This window comes from Haliaeetus leucocephalus, unplaced genomic scaffold (assembly GCF_000737465.1).
Source record: "Haliaeetus leucocephalus isolate CR32 unplaced genomic scaffold, Haliaeetus_leucocephalus-4.0 Scaffold577, whole genome shotgun sequence".
Lineage (NCBI taxonomy): Eukaryota > Metazoa > Chordata > Aves > Accipitriformes > Accipitridae > Haliaeetus > Haliaeetus leucocephalus.
This window is the reverse complement of record NW_010973013.1, coordinates 683234-704100: the sequence shown is the minus strand read 5'-3', so window position 1 is coordinate 704100 and position 20867 is coordinate 683234. Positions and strand designations below refer to the sequence as shown.

The window sequence follows — 20867 nt, the reverse complement described above, 5'->3', positions numbered from 1 at the left end:
AGACATGGATACCACCTTTGTTTCCGTAGGTTCTTGTACTACAGAATGGTTGTACCTGGAGGATTGTATTGGGACAGAATCAGTACATGTTTGCTCTGTTCTCTCAGACTTCCCTTGACACTGTGAAGTCAGTATACTGGCCTAAAGCTGATCTGAGCTGCTGTGGCAATTGTTTTTCAGTTTTGAGACTGTTTTTGTCAGTACCTTACCATAAGTTCATATAAAAAAAAAATAAAAAAATTCCTTGTCTTGACTGCAGGAACAACGTCTGAAATTCCTGAAACAGCAAGATCAGCGCCAGCAACAGCAAGCTGCTGAACAGGAAAAACTGAAGCGATTAAAGGAAATTGCTGAGAATCAGGAAGCCAAACTTAAGAAAGTGAGAGCACTGAAAGGCCATGTGGAGCAAAAAAGACTCAGCAATGGGAAATTAGGTGAGTTGCTTCTTGGGGAAAGTAGCCTGTGATTTTTCATGAAGTGTAGTTCTTGGAGCTCTAAAATTTCTGGTGATTTCAGTGATTCAGAGGCAGCATTTACAGTGTTCCAGGAAATGTTAATCTTAACAATTTCACATCTTGTATTTACCAGAAAAACTCCTGAATTACCTAGAACAAAATATATTTTTCTTACTGTATTTTAAAATATCCCATAAGGGCACCCTGTGTTTTGAGCCTAGCATATCTGCTTTTTAATTACAGTGTAGGTTTTTTCCTTGCTATACCTTTGTGTACTACAGCAACTTTTTCCACCCTTGATGTTAATACCCCACACGTTTAGAGTGTTGTTTTCTTGGCCTGTAACAAAGCTTGGCCTGATACCCACGTTGCCTCTTACGCAAGAAGTAACTTAATGGCCAAAGTGGCTGAGTTTTTTCTTTTTAATTATGGAAATCTGACTAGTGTCTGGCTTGCTACTGTGCTAGTTGGGTGCTTGCAGTTCAGCATGTTGATGCAACATTAAATATTTATTTCAGCTTCATATCAACACGCATTCTTCTGCCTACCTTTTCACCCTACCTCTGTATTTATTGGACAGAATTTGTCATTTCCAGCTGGATGCAGATGAAAATATATTGGTTTATTAAGTTAAAATATAAATATATTGTTTTATTTGGAAGCATGATGTTTTACAGATAAAGCAAAAGTGTTTTTGTATGGGGAGAATGCATTTTCTGTTTGGGGGTGTGCACAAAATAAACATCAGCTTAAAGGAGTAGATGAATGGTAGAGTAATACAAGATCTTGGAGCATGCGTATCTGTTTCCCTGCACCCTCCCCAGTAGGTCTGGTTCTTGGTACTTGCTTGAACGCCTACTGATACCCTAAACTTTGTTCTATAGTGCAACAGTTTTGGCAGTGGGAGCAGCTGATTACAGCTGTTTGTAATAGATGCAAAAAGCCCTCTGAATCTTTGTTTAATATAACAGCTCGAGTGTTTTGTCATTGAGTTCCTACAACCTAAATTCAGAGTTTTAAATATCATAAATATGCCTTGTGGTTGAGTGAGCCTCTTCCTGTGAAATTCAACATTAAGTGAATTTAGGCTTCTACAGACGAAATTGAGCCTGGTAATGCGGTTTTTGTTTGTCTCCATACTTCAGAAAGTGAAAAATACTCTCTTTCTCCGCTCATCAGTGCTCTAAGTAGACTGAATTTACATAATCTCACTGGTGCGTTTGCTTTTACAACTGCTTCACGGAAGAGCTGCTTTGACAGGGACCAAGAGTTGCGGCAGTCGGCCGCAGCCTGTGTGCAGCCCTGCTCCAGAGGCCGGCAGGGTGCTCTCTGTCCCCTTAACTGCTGCCATGGGAGCAGCCCACGCTCGGCTGTTTCTCAGGGCAGCTATTGTGCTCTCTCGTCCTCTCCAGTGGAGGAGATTGAACAGATGAACAGCCTGTTCCAGCAAAAGCAGCGCGAGCTGGTGCTGGCCGTGTCAAAGGTAGAGGAACTCACCAGGCAACTGGAGATGCTGAAGAACGGCCGAATTGATGGTTACCACGACAACCAGTCGGCTGTAGCTGAGCTTGACCGCCTGTATAAGGAGCTACAGGTAATGGAAAGCCAGTTCGTGACCCAGAACTCTAAGGGCTAAAACTTGGTTGGGTTGTTTCTTACTATGTCAGAAAGAAATCCTATTGCTCCTGTTCCTGACAGAGCTGTGTGGCTGCCTGCATGCTGAGGATGAAGGGTTAGTTGTACTGGGTTCAACGTAAATGGGGGAAGGAGCAGGCAGTGTTTATACCTTTCCTCTCTGCAAAATTTGGAGACTAACCAACACTTTCTCTGGAGAAAATAATCTGAGTTTGCCGGCATGACTTGACTTTTTAGAAGGCTTTTCTCTTTGTAACTGTTTCCTGTCCCCCATCCTGAAAGTTAATTTGTTTTGATTTTTGTTGTTTTCCCCTCCTCCCCGCCCCCCCAACCCTGCTTTGTGAATTTATTCAGTTGAGGAACAAACTGAACCAGGAGCAGAATGCCAAGCTGCAGCAACAGAGGGAGTGTTTGAACAAGCGCAACTCGGAGGTGGCAGTCATGGATAAGCGTGTTAATGAGCTGCGAGAGCGCCTGTGGAAGAAAAAGGCAGCTCTGCAACAGAAAGAGAATGTACCAGTAAGTGTGGGATATTTAATAACAAAAAAATTAATTTAATTTGTGGCCTGTACAGTCTGAAGTAAAAACTGGCTTGTGGGGAAGGCTGTTCAGATGCTAGACTTGTTTTTATCCATACGTGGTGGAAGTCTTGTATTATTAAAGTACTTTCATGGTACATTGGTGTTAACTTACTCTTTATGGATAAGAACTCTTACGCTGTCATGGGTGGGGTTTTTTTGGTTTGTTTTTTTTTTTTTGCTATTACTACCTCATGTTTATCTCTCTTAAAGATTTGTTAGAAAACCATTTTTAATATCGGAGTATCATTTTCTACTTGTTTTATCCTTTTTGACTTCTATTTCAAACTCTGATGGATGGATACTGCAGCATAACATTCTTTAAATTTTTTTTTTTTTTTTTTTTTTCTTCCCCAAAGGTCTCTTCAGATGGGAATTTACCCCAGCCAGTGGCTTCTGCTCCAAGTCGAGTGGCAGCAGTAGGTCCTTATATCCAGTCCTCTACTATGCCACGTATTGCTTCCAGACCTGAACTTTTGGTGAAACCAGCATTTTCAGATGGGACACAAGCTTTGCAGGTACCTGATGGTCCACTAAAAACACAAACTCTGCCCAACATGAGAGCTGGGAGCAGTTCACAAGCTAAAGCTCCTGCAGGTAATAGCTTATGATTAATATTTCTTCTCTGGAAATGTTTTGTTTTCTTATCTACCATCTCTGTCTTTTTTTTCTTTTTCTTCTGTGTTTTCTTTTGTTTTGTTTTGTTTTTTTTTTTCTTTTTAAGCAAAGTATTGAGAAGTTGGTCTTACTATTTTTCTGTCCCACTGAATATACTTTATAAGCACTGAGGTTATACAACTCAATGTGTTGTAAATTAAGTAATCCTCTTAGTGAGCAATCTGGGTTGTTATACAGTGTAGAATGTAGGAGGATTTTTCTGTAAACTAGAGATTTATTTATTTATTTAAAAATACTTCTAGAAACTATACAACAGTGTGTGTTTAAGTTCCTAGAGGCAGTTTTAGGACATACATGGTAACCACCTGGTGCCTGGACTTAAAAAGTAGCAAAGCCAAGTTTTCTGATCATGCATTTTGGAAATGACACATGTAAAAGATTAACCAACATTACAAGAAGTATTATAAAGGAGGCAGTTGATTGTAGCACAGGAATAGCAATAAAGTTGCTGACATGTTGATGGTGTAGAAATATGGGGAGAGGTAAGTCCAACACCTGACACGAGGCTTGGCCTCTCCTGGTAGCAGTGTTAATGGAGATTTGCCTGGCTTCTCTCTCTGGCTTTCTTCTACAAGATACTGTTCAGCTCCATGAAAGTAGAAGTCTGGAGAAACTGGAGAGTTGCAAATATCTCTTCTGTGCTATTTTGGGAGACTACTTTTCAGCTGAGAGATAAGAGAAACTCTGATCTTCTTAAAAGGAAAAAATGGAGGCTGAGCTTGTAGAATAGCTCTGTTTATTTATTTTTTTTTTTTATCTCCCTCCCTCCATCTCCAGTTCTGGCAGGTATTATTAAAGTAGCCATGACACAAAACCAGTCCAAGTGTCTCTTGCTGTAGTGGAGAATGGGGAACTGTTTAATTTTATCTGGTTTGCAGATCCTAAAACTCTTGGAGTGGAATTTTAGCTCTAGTCTGTACAGGATTTTAATTTTTGCTATAGGAATCTGTGGTGGTATGCTATTTGAACTGAAACTTCACTCTTTTTTTTTTAGCATTTGGGCAAAACTACCTGCTTTCCTAGAGAGAGAGTATCCAATGCTTTGTCAGAATGAAGCTTTTCTCCTGCTGCTTATCATTACTATTTGAATTTAATATCACTTATTGTACTAGATGATTTAGAATTTAGTAGAGAGAATTTGGTGAAATATTTAAACTAATAGCAAGTTGCAAGCATTTTCGTAGTTATTTTTGAAGCAGACTGGTGTTCCTCAGGGGTCAATATTGGGGACTGACGCTGTTTAACATCTTTGTCGGTGATGTGGACAGTGTGATTGATTGCACCCTCAGCAAGTTTGCTGATGACACCAAGCTGTGTGGTGCAGTCAACATGATGGAGGGAAGGGATGCCATCCAGAGGGACCTTGACAGGCTTGAGAGGTGGGCCCGCGCGAACCTCATGAAGTTCAACAAGGCCAAGTGCAAGGTCCTGCACATGAGTCGGGGCAATCCCAAGCATAAATACAGGCTGGGTGGAGAATGGATTGAGAGCAACCCTGAGGAGAAGGACTTGTGGGTGTTAGTTGATGAGAAGCTCAACACGACCTGGCAATGTGCCTTTTCAACCCATTTTCAGAAAGCCAGCTGTATCCGGGGCTGCATAAAAAGAAGCGTGACCAGCAGGTCGAGGGAGGTGATTCTTCCCCTCTACTCTGCTCTTGTGAGACCCCACCTGGAATACTGTGTTCAGCTCTGAGGCCCCCAAGATAAGAAGGACATGGACCTGTTGGAGCGAGTCCAGAGGAGGGCCATGAAGATGATCAGAGGGCTGGAACACCTCTCCTGTGAAGACAGGCTGAGACAGTTGGGGTTGCTCAACCTGGAGAAGAGAAGGCTCTGGGGAGACCTTATTGCAGCCTTCCAGTACCTAAAGGGGGCCTACAGGAAAGCTGGAGAGGGACTTTTTACAAGGGCATGTAGCGATAGGACAAGGGGTAATGGCCTTAAATGGAAAGAGGGTAGATTTAGATGAGTTATAAGGAAGAAATTTTTTACTATGAGGGTAGGGAGGCACTGGACCTGGTTGCCCAGAGAAGTTGTGGATGCCCCATCCCTGGAAGTGTTCAAGGCCAGGTGGGTTGGGGCTTTGAGCAACCTGGTCTAGTGGAAGCTGTTCCAGCCCATGGCAGGGGGGTTGGAACTAGATGACCTTTAAGGTGCCTTCCAACCCAAACCAGTCTATGATTCTATGGATGTCTACTCCAATGAATGAAGATCAGCTTTAATGCAGTGCCTGTATGCACACTGAACATACAAATGATTTTTCTGCTGTTTTGGATATCAATGGCAGGATCTATTTATGCTTTAAGGCATCATGTTTTTCTTTGCACAATATATCTTTCTCATCCCTTCTTACCTTCCATCCTGTTACTTTTAAGTTACTGTAAATATCCAAGGTAAGTTTCTTACTAACTGGAAAGAAGGCAGTCTAGAGAAGTTTCTTGTCTGAATGCTGTAAATGCAGACATGTGCTAGGACAAACAGTTTTGCTGCTGCCTTGATAGTTGTTTCTGAGCTTGGTTTGCATTCTCTGTTTAAAACAAATGAGCAAAAATCTAAAGTGATACGATTTATAGCAGTTAACATGTATATACTTGTACACTGTCTAGACCGGACTCTTACAAAAAAACCTGTCTGTAATAAATAAGTCAATAAAAACATTATTTTAGCTTAATCTGTTCCACTTGTTCTCTCCTAGGTTCTGTGGTCCCCAGTGCAAAACCTTCTCCATCTGCCACTGACTGGAGTAGTTCAAATGCAGACAATCATATTAGTCAAGGATCAGCCTTGACTTCAGGAAAAGGAATTGTGACTAGTGAAGGACAAGGTATGTTCTTACATGCTTGGCTAATCTTAAAATATGGAGAATCTAGATAATGATACCTGTCTCTTCTAAATGCTTCAGTAAGTATAAAGAATTCATTTGAAAGCACAGAAAAAAGTCAAAGAATATTGCCATATAAGCTTAGTATGGTGTTGCAGGGATTTATTTTTTTTGAAAGAGACTTGTTTCAGGTGGTGAAGTAGATACTAATGCATTCATACATGCTTCTGTTCAATTTGCAAGATACAGCATTTGGCAGGCCTTTGGGTCCTTAGTGCAGTAGGATGGATACAAAAAGCATTCCCTGCATACACTGTCTTGAATATTGCACAGAACAGGACTCTCATTCCAACAATTGTGTTGTCCCTTTTAAAAGTCTTCCTCTCTCTCTAACAACAGCTGAAGGAGAAACTTTTTTACGAGACAAAGAGAAGAAAGTGCGTCCATTCTCAATGTTTGATTCTGTGGACCAGTCTGCTGGGCTGGGCACGCTGAGAAAGAACCAGAGTAGTGAAGATCTCCTGCGAGAAGCACAGGTATGCAGGAAACTCGAACTACTGCATTCCATCTGACTGGGATTACTACACAGCTCTTCAAACACTGCTGCCAAGAAGCTCTTTGAAAAGTACCTAGGTCGTCTTTTAAAAGACTGCTCCTAAGGAAAAAAAGTCTTTTAGGCTATTAATGGCAATCGGTAACTCAAAATTGTTCCCTACAGTCACTGTGATGAAAACCTACGTTTTGACTGAATACATAAAGATGGCTGTGTTACTTGTACTAGCATGTATGCATATAACTTTTTTCCCCGAGATTATATGTGCAGAGGCATTTGCATGGGGTGTTTTTAAGTCATTTACACACTTGTTTCACTGTTTAATGCAGCAGTGTCCTTCACATGTTTGATTGCAGCAAGACTTCCCACCTAAATCTTGGCACAGGGGCACGATTTGATCAGGTATGGCTGGAGTAACACTGAAGAACTGGGGATGGCAAGTGCTCCGTTGGAAAACAAGCTTCTTGCCTACAGATGCTACTAAGTGCCTGCACTATCTCTAGAGAAATTACCGTGCCCTGCCATTGTTTGATGTTTTAAACAGAGCTGCTACAGAAAGAATTAAAGAGAATGGGTTCAAAGTGTAAACAACTATGATGGTAAAATGTTTACGAAGTCTCTTCATGTTTGCACTGATATTGTAAACAATATTGCAGCAGCAGCAGAAATGCTAGATACTGTGTCATTCTTTGAGGATCTTTGGTCCTTCACAGCAGAACGCTTTTTGCTGTTTAATCTTAATTAACCTTTTTTCTTTTTGTCTTTCAGACAGCCAATAAAAATGTAACAAAGGTACCACCACCTGTCCCCACTAAACCAAAACAGATAAATTTGCCTTACTTTGGTCAAGCCAGTCATCTGCAACCTTCTGATACTAAGCTGGATGGAAACCTGCAGAAGCTGCCTTTGGCTATTGTAACTATGGGGAACAAACAAAAACCAGTAGTACAGCAGCCATCCCATCCTTCTCAGCAGATACAGCAAAGAATTTCTGTACTGCCTGCAGGTCCTTCCTCTAGCCAGGACCAAATTCTTCCTTCCTCTAAACAGGAGAGTCCTCCAGCAGCAGCTGTAAGACCTTTTACCCCTCAGCCGTCCAAAGAGACCTCACTCCCACCATTTCGAAAGCCCCAAACTGTGGCTGCAAGTTCAATTTATAGCATGTACACGCAACAGCAGACTCCTGGGAAGAACTTCCAGCAGGCAGTGCAGAGTGCTTTGACGAGGGCACAGACCAGAGGACCACACTTCCCAAGCGGTAAGCATGTGGCTCTCTACCTCCCTTCTGTCTTCATAAACCTCAGATGTACTTTCCACCTGGTCTGTGGGTATAAAGCTGTTCCTCAGGGGAATTAAGCAGGTTAGTGCAGCTGTAAGAATCTTGGGTGGATCTTACATGCTGTGTATCAGCGTTAACAGAAAGTGCAAAATATCTGTCTTGCATTTGCAAGATAACTAAGGGTAAACCTGGTTACCCGATTAATTCTGTTCAGTTGATTGTGTTATTCCGCTTCTTTGCCCTACATAGGTGAATCAGGTTACATGTTCTTTTTAGGTTTGTTGATCAAATATTCACACTTTTTTTTTTTCCCCACCCCTCTTTGAACTGCTCTGCAGTGTATGGCAAGCCTGTGATGGCAGGAGCTGGTGTACAGAATCAGCTGCCGCAGACGGAGAATGTCTACTCAAACCTCCAAGGCAAGCCAGGCAGTCCGGAGCCTGAGATGGAAACAACAGCCTCTGCTCATGAGAATCACGAAACAGAGCGAATACCCCGTCCCCTTAGCCCAACCAAATTGCTGCCTTTCTTATCCAATCCGTATCGTAACCAGAGTGATGCTGATCTGGAAGCACTACGGAAAAAGCTGTCCAATGCACCCAGACCACTGAAGAAACGTAGCTCCATTACTGAGCCAGAAGGACCTAATGGCCCCAATATTCAGAAGCTGTTGTATCAGAGGACCACTCTGGCTGCAATGGAGACTATCTCAGCTCCATCACATCCCTCCAAACAGACAGCATCAGCTGCCAGTCCTGAAAGCCCAGCAGAAATCCCAAATCCTTATCTAAGTGCAGAATCGGAAAAAGAAACAGCTGCTTCTATGCCAGAACCGGCCATTGCTGAGGAAGCAGAAAACACACCAGCAGATCAGAGTGAAGCTGCTGTTCCCTCTGTAGCTTTGGACACTGTACCTGAGGGAGTATCAGATGGCGATGAACTCACGCAGCTGAAAATGGAAGAGCCAAGCCTAGAAGCTCCACTGCCACTGGAAGTATACATGGAAGAATATCCTCCATACCCACCACCTCCCTATCCATCAGGGGAACCAGAGAGTTTGGGAGAGGACTCATTCAATATGAGGCCTCCTGAAGTTACTGGACAGTTTTCCTTGCCTCCTGTAAGTATTAGCCTACAACTTGGGTGCCCTGTCAATAAGTCATCTCAAGGTCTGCCATAAATCCTGTGCCTTGTATTGTAGAACTTAAGCAGATGTGGGAGAACAGTCGCACAAATAGTCTAGAAGTCCCTCTGGGTATCTGTTCTATTTGTGTGATGCCCTTATCTCCAGAGTTAATGACAGTCATGAAAAGTCTCTGTTGTCTCTGGAATAAATGACATGATGAAAAGTTTCAAATGGAATTTGATACACAAATAGTAAAACTCTTCTGGGCTGTATAGAACACTCCTTATAGAAGTCTGCTTACTACATCCAAACTATACTTGCCTCTTCAGAGAAAATAAAGTTAATTTTTTTGGGGGGGGAGGCACAGATACGGATTTCACAAGCATTTCCTACTATTCCGATCTGAGATGGAAACTAATTATCTTAATCCTGGATTGCATTTGTTTATCTGAAAGTGCCTTGCTTGAAAAATATGGAGAAACAGGCTTCTTTAAAGCAGAAACTAAAAACTCATTGGTAGACATCAGCTGCTTGCATTTCTTCTACTGAGGTGTTTTCTGACTTTTTCTTTGGAACCTGATTTAACATCAGTCAGTTCTCAAGTTGTATCAAAGTGGAGTCTCTTTGGGCTAAGGGTAGGCAGCATTTTACCATCTTGTTTGTTTTGGAAGTTTGTATCTGCATGTGGTATGGTGTTATCTCACTGTTGTAGAACAGACATGCTTACTGCTTTCAGTTCTTCAAAGACTTTCTTTTAAAACCTATTATGAATAGAATTCTAATAACTTCATACATGAAAGTGTTTTTTCCTCCATCACTTCAGTGCAGAGGAGTTAAAAGCTTTAAATGTGCTTTTTAACCTTGCAATTTCTGCATGGAATAGTCATTGCATGTTTTCATGCTTTAAAGACTTTGTCCTTTCTCCTTTTTAAAGGGAAACTTGAGTGGTAGGATTTCCTAAATTGTAAGAACTCGTTTCTCGTTGGTTTTGTAATAATTCTGCAATGATGAGAAGAAACCGGCCCAACTTCTTGATTTCATATTTAAATACTTGGGTTGTGCTGACAGGCTCTTTCTTTAGAAAGCCTGTACTTTTGATATTATGTATAAATCAACAGGCAAAAGAGTATTTTCTGGGAATCTCTTCGTATATATCTTATCTTCACATGTTTGCTCTTGCAAAACATGAGTCATTTCTATTCATCTTTGCTTGGACATCTGTCAGAAATTTACATACCCTTATGAATAGTGTTTATTGCTGCTGCACAGCCAGCTGGGGAGAATGCTGAGCGAATATATTGTCTAAAGGAAAGAGTACAAACTCAGCTATAGAAATACTTGGTTTCCAGTATCACTGGGAGTATCTAAAGTGTTTCTACACTTGGTTCTATATTCCTTCCAAAATCATTTTCCGTAACAGTTTATGTTCCTGCTAACCTCTGCTAAACTTGGGAAAATGTTAGGATCTTTAACATCGGTGCTTAAAAAGTAGCGTACTTAATGGAGCATACTATTTGGTTTGTGTAACAGCTTTGAGAGCTAATGCTAAAATGGTCTGAATACAAAAAAAAAATTGCATTTTTTCCTGATTTTCAGGGATTTGGGAGTTTTATTAATGTGTTTGATCAAGGTGAATTCTGTATTTGAGTTGATAGTGACCTTGTCTAGAGACAAAGGCAGAGATCTTCCATAACATGCCTAAACTACTATATTTGTAATGTGTTGGGGAATTGGTAGAAAATAGTTTAAATTTAATATTAAACACTGCATTAATTGGCCATTTCTGCTGTCATTCCCAAATAAGCAATCCTGTATTCTTGTTCTTCCCAGAAAAAAATGCCTGTAACTTGTGTTACCTTTTCACAGGGGAAGAGGACGAACTTGCGTAAAACTGGCTCCGAGAGAATTGGGCATGGAATGAGAGTGAAATTCAATCCCCTCGCGCTGCTTCTGGATTCATCTTTAGAGGGGGAGTTTGACCTCGTGCAGAGAATAATTTATGAGGTACAAATGCTAACTTCTAAGAGAAGGAATAGCAATCCTGGTTCAAACTGGGAAGTTGCAGCTTTTCTTGACTGGGGAAGCTAAAATAATAGTGCACAACCGAGATCTGCCCTGGAGGAGATAAGTCCTAGCAGGACGTGGCCACTTGGAGGCTGGTTTTAAAAGTGTGTGAAATCCACACTGGGTATTTGGCATCAAGAGTAAAAATTTGCAGGACAACTTTTTCCTCATTTCTTACATAGTGTTTCACCCCCTATCTGGCATGTGGGGGATGTGAATTTTACTTACAGTTAAATAGGCAAATACCAGAAATTTGTTTTAAATGCTTTTACTAAGTTGTCAAGATACTATTTCCCTGAACAACTTTAGGTTCTTGCTATTAAAAGGAGGCTGCAAGCTTATATGTGAGTCTTCTTGTGAGATTGGTTACTGCTGTAGTTCTCTCCCTGTTGCTCATGTCCTTCATAGAAATATGGCTCAAAATCATATTTCAGAATAAGACAGCTCATTTTTATATGTGAAGAGATGTTTATGGTACAGAGTTTCACGAGAATGTGAATGTCTCCTTTTCTGACTGAATAGGTTGAAGATCCTAGCATGCCCAACGATGAAGGGATTACTGCACTGCACAACGCTGTGTGTGCTGGACACACGGAAATTGTGAAGTTCTTGGTGCAATTTGGTGTGAACGTGAATGCTGCAGACAGTGATGGATGGTAAGGCTTTCTTTAAGTGGTACCTTACAGATGCTCTCCACAGCAGAGCTGCAGCTTGGGGGCTGCTGCAGGTCCCTCAGAAGGTCCCTCAGTTTGCTCCTGTAGAGCTGGCAATGGCTCTTCCACAGTAGAACAGCAGCAGTCGTCTTTGGGGCACCATATGAGAATGTGCCGAGGAGAAAATAGGCAAATTATATTAATGTTCTCTATATGAAAAAAAGTGTGTGTCTAAGGCCTAGTAGGTTGCATACAGTTGTCAGGAAGTTGCTCTCTCTCTTTGAGATACTGAAGACAGCTTACGTGTAACAAGCTGTTTGCTGAAATTCCCAATGTCCTCTCTGTGAGACAGCCTGTAGCTTACATGTGCTCTGGACAGTATCTAGCCCTGCAAACTCTTCTCAGTTCTATGTCTAATACTTGGACAACTTAAAAACAAAACGAAGCAGAAAACCTCAACCTACAAACTAGGCTTGCAACTGATAATGGGTTACAGATCCTTCTTAAGGTAGCTAGGGAGCTTTTTTACAAAAGGCTAGGAGAAGGGGGCAGTGATTTTACTATTATATCTGCCTGTAACAAAAGTGTCTAAGGCCCAAGACTGAATAAAGATGCTTCTTGTCCCTCAGCCTCAGTAGTCATCCCAGTTACCTGCACTTGTCACCAACTCAGGTCTTGAAGTAATTATCTAGATTGTAAGAGGCATGATGTCAGAAGGATATCTGAGTGGTTTTTTTAATATTGATTTATTTTTTTATTCTTATTGCCTTAATGAATGTTCTTAAAATGTTAATGGATTATAAAAAGGTAGTGTGACTAGAGATCCATATGGAAGCCCAGCTTTAGGGCTCAAGCAGCTCTTGGTAGCTCCTGTTACTTGTGAAAAACAATTGCTCTTGACATCCTACTTTAAGCATTTCTGGTGGGAAGCCTTCAGCAATGCAGTAGATTTCTGGGGGTTATGCACAAAAGTGGTTTGCCCCTAGGAGTCTGTAAGGACTGCTATGAGCAATAAAAGTAATGTGTCATCTTCTTGGCTTGCAGGACCCCATTACACTGTGCAGCATCTTGTAATAATGTGCAGGTGTGCAAGTTCTTGGTGGAGTCAGGTGCAGCTGTATTTGCAATGACCTACAGTGACATGCAGACGGCTGCAGACAAATGTGAGGAAATGGAAGAAGGCTACACACAGTGCTCCCAGTTCTTATATGGTAGGTGATGACAACTGAGTTCTGGAGTGTGCTAGGGACTCACCTGCCACTTTTCGGTACGCTTTTGGGTGAGAAGTGGTGAGCTGCATGCTTAGGTTGGTGTGCCCATGCCTTGAGTTTCTCTTGGAAAGAGAGAGGTTTTAGCCAGCTTCTTGTCACAAAATGAGGTCCATTGAGACTAACCTTGTAATATTGAACTTCTAGAGAAGATCTGAGTAACAAAATGTTCCTCTACATTAAAACCCTTGAAATGAGTTAAAAGCGTGCATCAACAAATATATCAGTGTGAGGTGATGATTAGGTGAATCTTACTACATAAGTACTTTTTTTTACATTAAAACCAAAAGTGGTCTGGGTATCTCAGTAGGAAGTTCATATCTGCTATCTGGTGTCTTTTAAATGAGGAATATTTCCTAATGTGCACTTTAGAACCAAGAAAGGTATTGCCAAGTTTCTGCCTAAATGAAGGTTAGTAAGCACTGAATTTGACTTTATCTTTCTGGCCTTTTTCTTCTCTTGCATTTAAAAAGAAATCCCATATTAAATTTAGATTTTATTCAAATAGTAAGACTACAGGGAAACTGTCTTTTAACGGAGAGGATTAATTCCCCCTAGGGTGTGATGAGTATTAGTCACTGAGGTTTTAAATTACTGTCCTGTATGTAGTTCTTGTCCCCTAGGCACCTACCACCAGCTGGAGTGTCACCTATCTGTAAGAGGTTAGAGTAATAGCAATGTAAAAAGCTGTAATACAGCCTTTCTGTTTTTGTGGAACATGCAAGAACTGAGCTTCTATAAGCTGCTCAGCCAGTGTATTTCAAAATAGTCTGCCCAGCTGTCCTCACTAAGTTGGAAAACTGTATCTCTTGGTGCCAAATATATGGTTTTCCCTATGAAGGGAGGGAGCCTATTTAACTAGCATCAAAACCTGTGGGCTAAGCAAAATTCTGTTTAGTTTTGTATCCAGACTCCAATGGTGGTCATCAACAGAAAATGCCCAAGGAAGATTGTAGGACTAGATTAAAAATAATACTTGTTCAATATTTCTTACTGGTTTTAACTCTAATATGAGTTAAGAGGTAGTATCTTTGTGTTGAATAGGTCTTGAGACATTTCTTTGGGGAATTTGTCTTAAAATTCAGGTAAACAGCCTACAAGATCCTGTGGGAAGGAGATCCATGGCCTTATTATATAAAGCATTAAGAAATACATTCTTTTTGTTTGTGGGGTTTTTTGGACCCAACATCTTTCTTGTGATCTCACTTTATACTCTGTTTTTTCTTGGGTTTGGGATTTTTTTTGTGTGTGTTATGAGATACTTTTTCAATGGGTCCTGAAAGGACTGTAAGGCTTTGGCTTATTGCCAGCTTTTCAAAATTGAAACCACTGAAACTAAGGTATCTCTTGATACATTGGCTGTTGAGCTATTAAATCTCCATATTGTTCCAGTCGGAATTAATCCTATTGCAAAGACTGTTTCTGATTGCCTATAGTTATAGTAAGAAATTCATTCACTGGCTAAATCTGTCTCTTGCTGTAAAAGAAGTCTGGGGATGTGTATTTGTCTGTTTCCAGAACAGATACCGCATTAAAACCTGGCCCTCTAAACTTGTCTGTAAGGTGAGAAACCTTGGTGTAATTAATTGATTCACGTAATCCCTTTTTGTTGTAAATGATGCACAATACTGAATATCACCAACAAGTACAGGCAGGTTTAAATAAAACCGCTAGTCCTTTAGCATTGATTAAATTACAAGTCTGATGCTGCTTAATTATGTCATTTTTCACTTTCTAAGGCTTAATGCTTGTGTCTGTAAGAGCTGGTTTGTGCTGCTACCCCCCTGTGACTGTTAACACTTTTTTAGAAGACCAGATCCATTGTATGAATCTTCTCTTTGCTTTGATGTTCAGTGCTCAGTCTTAACCTTCCACATGGGTGCAGTGGAAGTAATTTAATTTTGCATGATGAGCTGGCATGCAGAAAGAACAAACTTGATTTGAGCAGATGCTTCCTTTAGCAGACATAGGTAAGAATTCTATACAATAGGTTGTAATAGGTAAGAGATGGAAAGGGAAATGACAAGTTTTGTAATACGATGTGCAACATACATACTCTTTGCTCCTGACAGTACCAAAACCAAACAAAAAACCCAGTAGGATTCAGTATTTTAAAATGGAAAAATTACTTAAGAGAAAGTTTCTATAACAGTTAAGTTACTTTTTCTGCTTGCTCGTTTGCTGCTTAGAAGCTGAGGAATGTGTACAGAAAGAATAGTATTTCACCTTTGGCTACAGCTCTAAAATGAGCAAATTCTAAATAACATCTGCAAAGCATATGCATGTACTCCAGAACATCTTGGTCCAGAAGCAATTGAACAGAATCATGTTTCTGAAGTCAGTGTTTAAAAAATAATTAAAATGGGGCAGAAATTAAGAACTGCTGGGATAAAAATGTTTTGAGTTAACCAAAAGCAGCTGGTGTGTAGCAGACAAATCTTTCAGGTATAGGTCTGAGATGCAACTTGTTTTAAAGTTCTGAACTAAAGTGACACAGGTGGCAAATGACACCTCAAGCATCAAAATGACAATGGTTGTCAACATAAGCAGGTATTGCTATCTCCCTTTGACAGAAAAGAGATTACCAATGAATTAAGAGTACAAACAAGTGTTTCTTGCTCATCACTTAGGAAGTGTGAAGACTAGCACAAAAATAACCTTTTATCCATCTGTGCTCCTCTCCGTGTTTCCCTCGTATTTTTTGAACACATGTAAGGAAGGAATCTGTCTGCCGTGTGCCAGGGCTAACTTCACAGTGCTACCTGTTCCAGGACTGACTTTGAGTAGGCTGATGACAGCAAGGTGCTAAGTGTGATAGGAACTGAGGTGGCTTTTTCGTTTGGTTAGTTTTTCAGTTGTGTGGGTTGGTGTTTTTTGGTGTGGTGTTTTGGGGTTTTTTTGGTGTGTGTGTGTTTGTTTGTTTGTTTTTAACTTTTATTGAACTGCTCTGTTTTTAATGTTGCAGGAGTCCAGGAGAAAATGGGGATAATGAACAAAGGAGTGATTTATGGACTCTGGGATTATGAGGCTCAAAATGACGATGAGCTCTCAATGAAAGAGGGAGACTGCATGACAATCCTGCGCCGGGAAGATGAAGACGAAATTGAGTGGTGGTGGGCACGGCTGAATGACAAGGAAGGCTATGTTCCCCGCAACCTCCTAGGGGTGAGTCCTTGATATTTCCAGAGTAAAAAAAAAAAAACAAAACACCTCACTATGTGGAGTATACACAGCATTATTCTCATGCATCTAGGTTAAGTGCAATTTCAAAAGTCAAGAGGAAGGAGTTGATGATCTCCATTTATTCACTGGGGGAGCTGGGAACCTTGGCAGAGTAGGTTAACACCTTCTGTTTAGATATCTAACACAGATTTATCTGAACATGACATGTGCATAAGGTTTTGTTGAGCATGTGAACAGAACAGGGTTCCCCCTCTTTTAAAAAGGGATATACTGGCACAAAGGGCCCTAAGAACTGAAACTTCTATGAAGAATTAGTCACGAGTCTTCCCCTGTCTGGGTGTACACAGTGCACCCTGTGATCCAAGATGGTTTCAGAGGGTTTTAAGAAAAATATTGCACAACTCTATAGTTTTTTCTAGTGTTGAAAAGGAGATCATGTTGCCAAATAAAGGCAGATCTTTTTCTTCTATGCTCTTTAAGTAATATTTAACCATATGTCAAAGGCCTTAAATGAATGGCCTCTCCTTTGCTCATCACCTTCTGTACTACCTCTTTTATTAAAAACAACTGTGTACAAATAATAGATACTTTCAATTATGTCCCCATATTTCTCCTTGTGGTTGAGTTGCTAGAAAACCATAGCAAATGGACACGTATAAAAATTCCATTAAGCTTTTTTCTACATATCCAGTTGTCCTGTTGCTGGAGGTAAGAGGTTCTGCCACTGCTAAAGATTAACCACTGTGAATTTTAGCTGAGTGATGTATGATGCTTGAAAGAGGCTGAACCTCCTTCCTCATGCAGATAATCCTTAAACTGGTTAGATTTTGCAGAGCGACTATATCTAATGCAAAATCAGTTCATTTCTGTATCACTTTCAGGTCAGGCCTACCCACAATGTACTGTAAAATTCTCCCTTACATAGTACTTCTGCTTAGTGTTTTCCTCTCCAAATGTAAACATTTCCAAATTGAGAGCTGCCATCAGCCCTGCACAGTAAGGTCAGAAATGGCAGCTGGTTTTTTTTTTTTTCCTGCCCCAGGGTGAATTGTGCATGTGTTACTACTTCATAAAGTTTGTGCACTCAGCCTGAGCACAGGTGTGCAAGAACACAAGGAGCATCTCTGCTTCTGTAATAAAAAGCACAAAGCAACATAGCTTAGACTGGGGATCACAACTCATCCTTCTAAGCATCATACAGTCTGAACAGAATCTTTGGTGAAAACTACCCAAACCCAGTATTAACTGTTACGCTCTTGTGTCTGTTCAGTTGTCCTAGTACTGTTACTGAAGTATTATGTGGTTATTCTTAAAAGCAGTTACTGGAGACGAATATAGCAGCTGAAATCTAGGCTAAGATGTTTAACACAGAAGAAAATGTTTGGTAGTTTAATATATTCTTGTATTAAATTGTATTTTTATCATAGCTCCTTTATCCTTTTGCAGTTAGGTGCACTGAATAAAAACAAGGTTGAAATTATCTGCATCAGTACTCTACCCTTCTTAGCGACTCAGTAGCTCCCTAAGCTGTGAGAGCTCTAAAACTGAATGCAAATAAGATAACACTGTCAAAATACTGACTTCTTAATACCAAACAAAATCTATTGAACACTGTCAGGTGTTACGCTACTCTGACTGACTTTTTATCTCTGCTAGTGGTGAAATCATAGCAGGCTGAGACAAACTTGTGGGTGAAGTTGTTGGTCTTCTCTTAATCATTAGCTGACTGTGAAAAAGAAAGCCAGAGTCTGGCTGAAGAGGGCATCTTTAAGAACTTTAGCTGAAAAAACCTAGGATGTAATGTAGACATGCATTACTGTTTAGAGCATAGAGGATTCATCTTTCCTAACTGTACACTTCTATTTTTATGCCTGTAGTCATGCTTTGCAGAACAGTAGTTGTTCCCAAAGCACTTTGCAAGTGGGAGCCAAGAGCTTCCCAAGCATCTCGGCACTGCTGTGCCCTGTGTTGAGCTGTGTCCTGTCAGTTGTCACCCTGCAGCTGAGGCTGACGCAGTCTCTGTACCTGTGCGTCCATAGCCAGAATGTGTGACCAGCACACAGCTCAAGGGCCACAGGGTGACAGCTACTGATTAATGGCTGGGCAGTTAAATTAATTTAACTGGCCACCCACTATCCACTAACTAAAGCATAGCTCCCACAGTTCTTACACAGCCAGATGTTTCCAGCTTGCCCAAAGCTATAGATATATAAAGGCTGATAGGCATTGAGAGAGAGAAAGCAAAAGAGATTTTAATACCTCTCCATTTATAAAACAGGGAAAAATCTGGTAGTTCACTGAACACAAAAGTCTCCTGACTTAAAGCCACATGCTTTTCCTAGCCCACCAATCTGGGTAGAGCTTAAGGTACTGAATTAGGTGCTGTGTAATGCTTTCCTTCCATACTGACATGGTTAGTATTTTTTAAGATTGTTTAAGAATGCTAAATTTATATTTGTTAGTGGTCTGGGTGTTTTTTTATAACCATGCTTTTGCTACTAGAGATTGTGTTAGAGAGAGGTTTTTCTTTCCTCTTTTTTTGTCTTTTTTTTTTTTAAAGTAACCTTTTAAAGCACTAACATTTTAAATCTCATTTCTATTTTACCCTCAGCTGTATCCAAGGATTAAACCTAGACAAAGAAGCTTGGCATGAAATAGTACAGAAGCCAGATTCTTGAAATACTAATCACGGATGACTTACAAAAAAAAAAAAATCCATTTTGTGTTGGTTCCAGTATCATGAGACTTATTTCAATGACAATGTAATTTGAAAGCTATGAAGAATGTGCTTTGAAAACAAATGAAGGATTGATGCATTAGCAAATGGATGAGGGCATTCTACAAGATGAAATAATGCTTACAAGCAAATGAAATTCTGCTGCCTTTGGTCTAAGCAAACCATTATGTTCAAGTACCCACTCTGATTTCTTCAAACATGGCAGAAAAGAATTTCCCATTTTTCTGCATTAAATACAAGGACCTTTTCAATTTACCATTGAAGGAATCATCATGAAACAGACAACTTGGCTTTGTCCAAATTTATCCCAAGGCTTTTTCCAGATGGGAGAAATTAAAATAGAGTACGTGCACAGCACCCAAATGCTTATTGCTGGAAGCAGAATCTTTGTTAAAGAAGCTAAACTGAAGTGCATGTGAACGGTGACAACCACATGACCGATCCATTAAGCAATAACTTTTAAAAATGCTGTAGCATTTTAGGAATTCCATGTATTCAAAATATTATGTGCTGTAACAGACAATGTAGTTTTAGATTCCTCTTTTTACAAAGAGCCTCATGTATTTATTGTATTTTGTACTTTGAAAACTAAGCGTAGCAACTTTCTGTAGTACTTGACAACTTACTTGTTTTTACTTGACTGTGATACCATTAAACTTATGTCTCCTCTTAAGCTTTAACTCTGTGTGTTTTAGTGTCAAGTTTTTATTAGACCATCTGAAAATGTTACCAGTAGGACACAGTGCTGTTCTATGTTACACTAACATTCAACTACTTTCTGTATGAAATTGAACCCCTCCTCCCCCATTCATTCAAGACAGTCTTTCTGCATTTAAAATTAAGCCAGATCTGTTACTTGCATATAAGCTTCATTAATCTTAAAAGCCAAGGGCCATACTTAAGAAAAAAAACCTTGATACTTGTATTTTCCAAATAAAGCCGCTCCCAGGGAACTATCCTTTATATCAATGGATTTGGGAATAATCATTTGATAATGAGCACTATTTAGAGGATCAAATCCATCCTTAAGCATATTTATGAAGTGCCTCACTGCCTTACCCTTCAGGCTCATGTTTTCCTATTAGGTAAGTCAAGTCCTTACTGCTTTCTGAAAAGGTGCCTGTAAGTACACGTAATTGTTCATAGGAAGGAGGATACAATTCCTCAGGTAGGCAAACTTAAGTCAGCCAGCTGTAGTAAGAACTCTTGGAAGCAGCAATCTGCTCCTGTTCACAGCTTCATGATTTTAACAGGTTGGGTATGGGGTATAGAGCATCACTTACCTTTCTTGGAAACCTTTAGTTTTTCAAGCATTAATCTTTTAAAGAATCAGACTATCTAAAATTTTGTTAACTGACACACATCTAGAGTGATGTCAGTGCCTAGTCTGCTCCAGAATGCTGTTTTTCCCCTTTAAAGGCAACATGCTCTTCCTGACAGCAAAAGCTCTGCAGATTTTCTCTGATGATCTAAGAAAAAAAAGTGCTTACTTGCAGAAGGAATAACTTTTTATTTAAATACCTTCTTGTATTGCAAAGGAAGATAAATAAGATACCTGAGAGCATGGGCTTTCTTTTGGAAGCATCTGGTTGCCAACAGCCTCCTGCTATAGGCACATCAATGGTCAGGAGGGAAGGACTTGTCCTTCAGTTTGGTCAAATGTGTACTTGCTACTCAAATTCTTCAAAGAATATTTAACCAGAATAATGCTGGGCCTTGGCAGAAAGCACACAAGGGACCCATAATGTTACCTAAACATTATCTGTATTCAGGGATATGCAATACCATCCCTTTTCTAGTTTCAGGTATGCAGGGAGCTGTTACTCAGAAAGCAC

General features: G+C 40.2%; 1 protein-coding gene across 1 annotated transcript in view; it reads left to right on the top strand.

Moving 5' to 3' along the window:
* The window catches only part of TP53BP2 (tumor protein p53 binding protein 2), a 31085-nt gene extending 11326 nt beyond the window's left edge, over nt 1–19759 (top strand). Inside the window, exons 5-17 of the mRNA XM_010577689.1 lie at nt 260–434; nt 1868–2049; nt 2445–2609; nt 3028–3265; nt 6044–6172; nt 6569–6705; nt 7491–7980; nt 8340–9121; nt 10994–11131; nt 11714–11847; nt 12889–13055; nt 16078–16277; nt 18907–19759. Of these exons, the coding sequence (XP_010575991.1) occupies nt 260–434; nt 1868–2049; nt 2445–2609; nt 3028–3265; nt 6044–6172; nt 6569–6705; nt 7491–7980; nt 8340–9121; nt 10994–11131; nt 11714–11847; nt 12889–13055; nt 16078–16277; nt 18907–18948 (2979 nt within the window). The 3' untranslated portion in view covers nt 18949–19759. The remainder of the gene's footprint in view (nt 1–259; nt 435–1867; nt 2050–2444; nt 2610–3027; nt 3266–6043; nt 6173–6568; nt 6706–7490; nt 7981–8339; nt 9122–10993; nt 11132–11713; nt 11848–12888; nt 13056–16077; nt 16278–18906) is intronic.
* The last annotated feature ends 1108 nt before the right edge of the window (nt 19760–20867 follow it).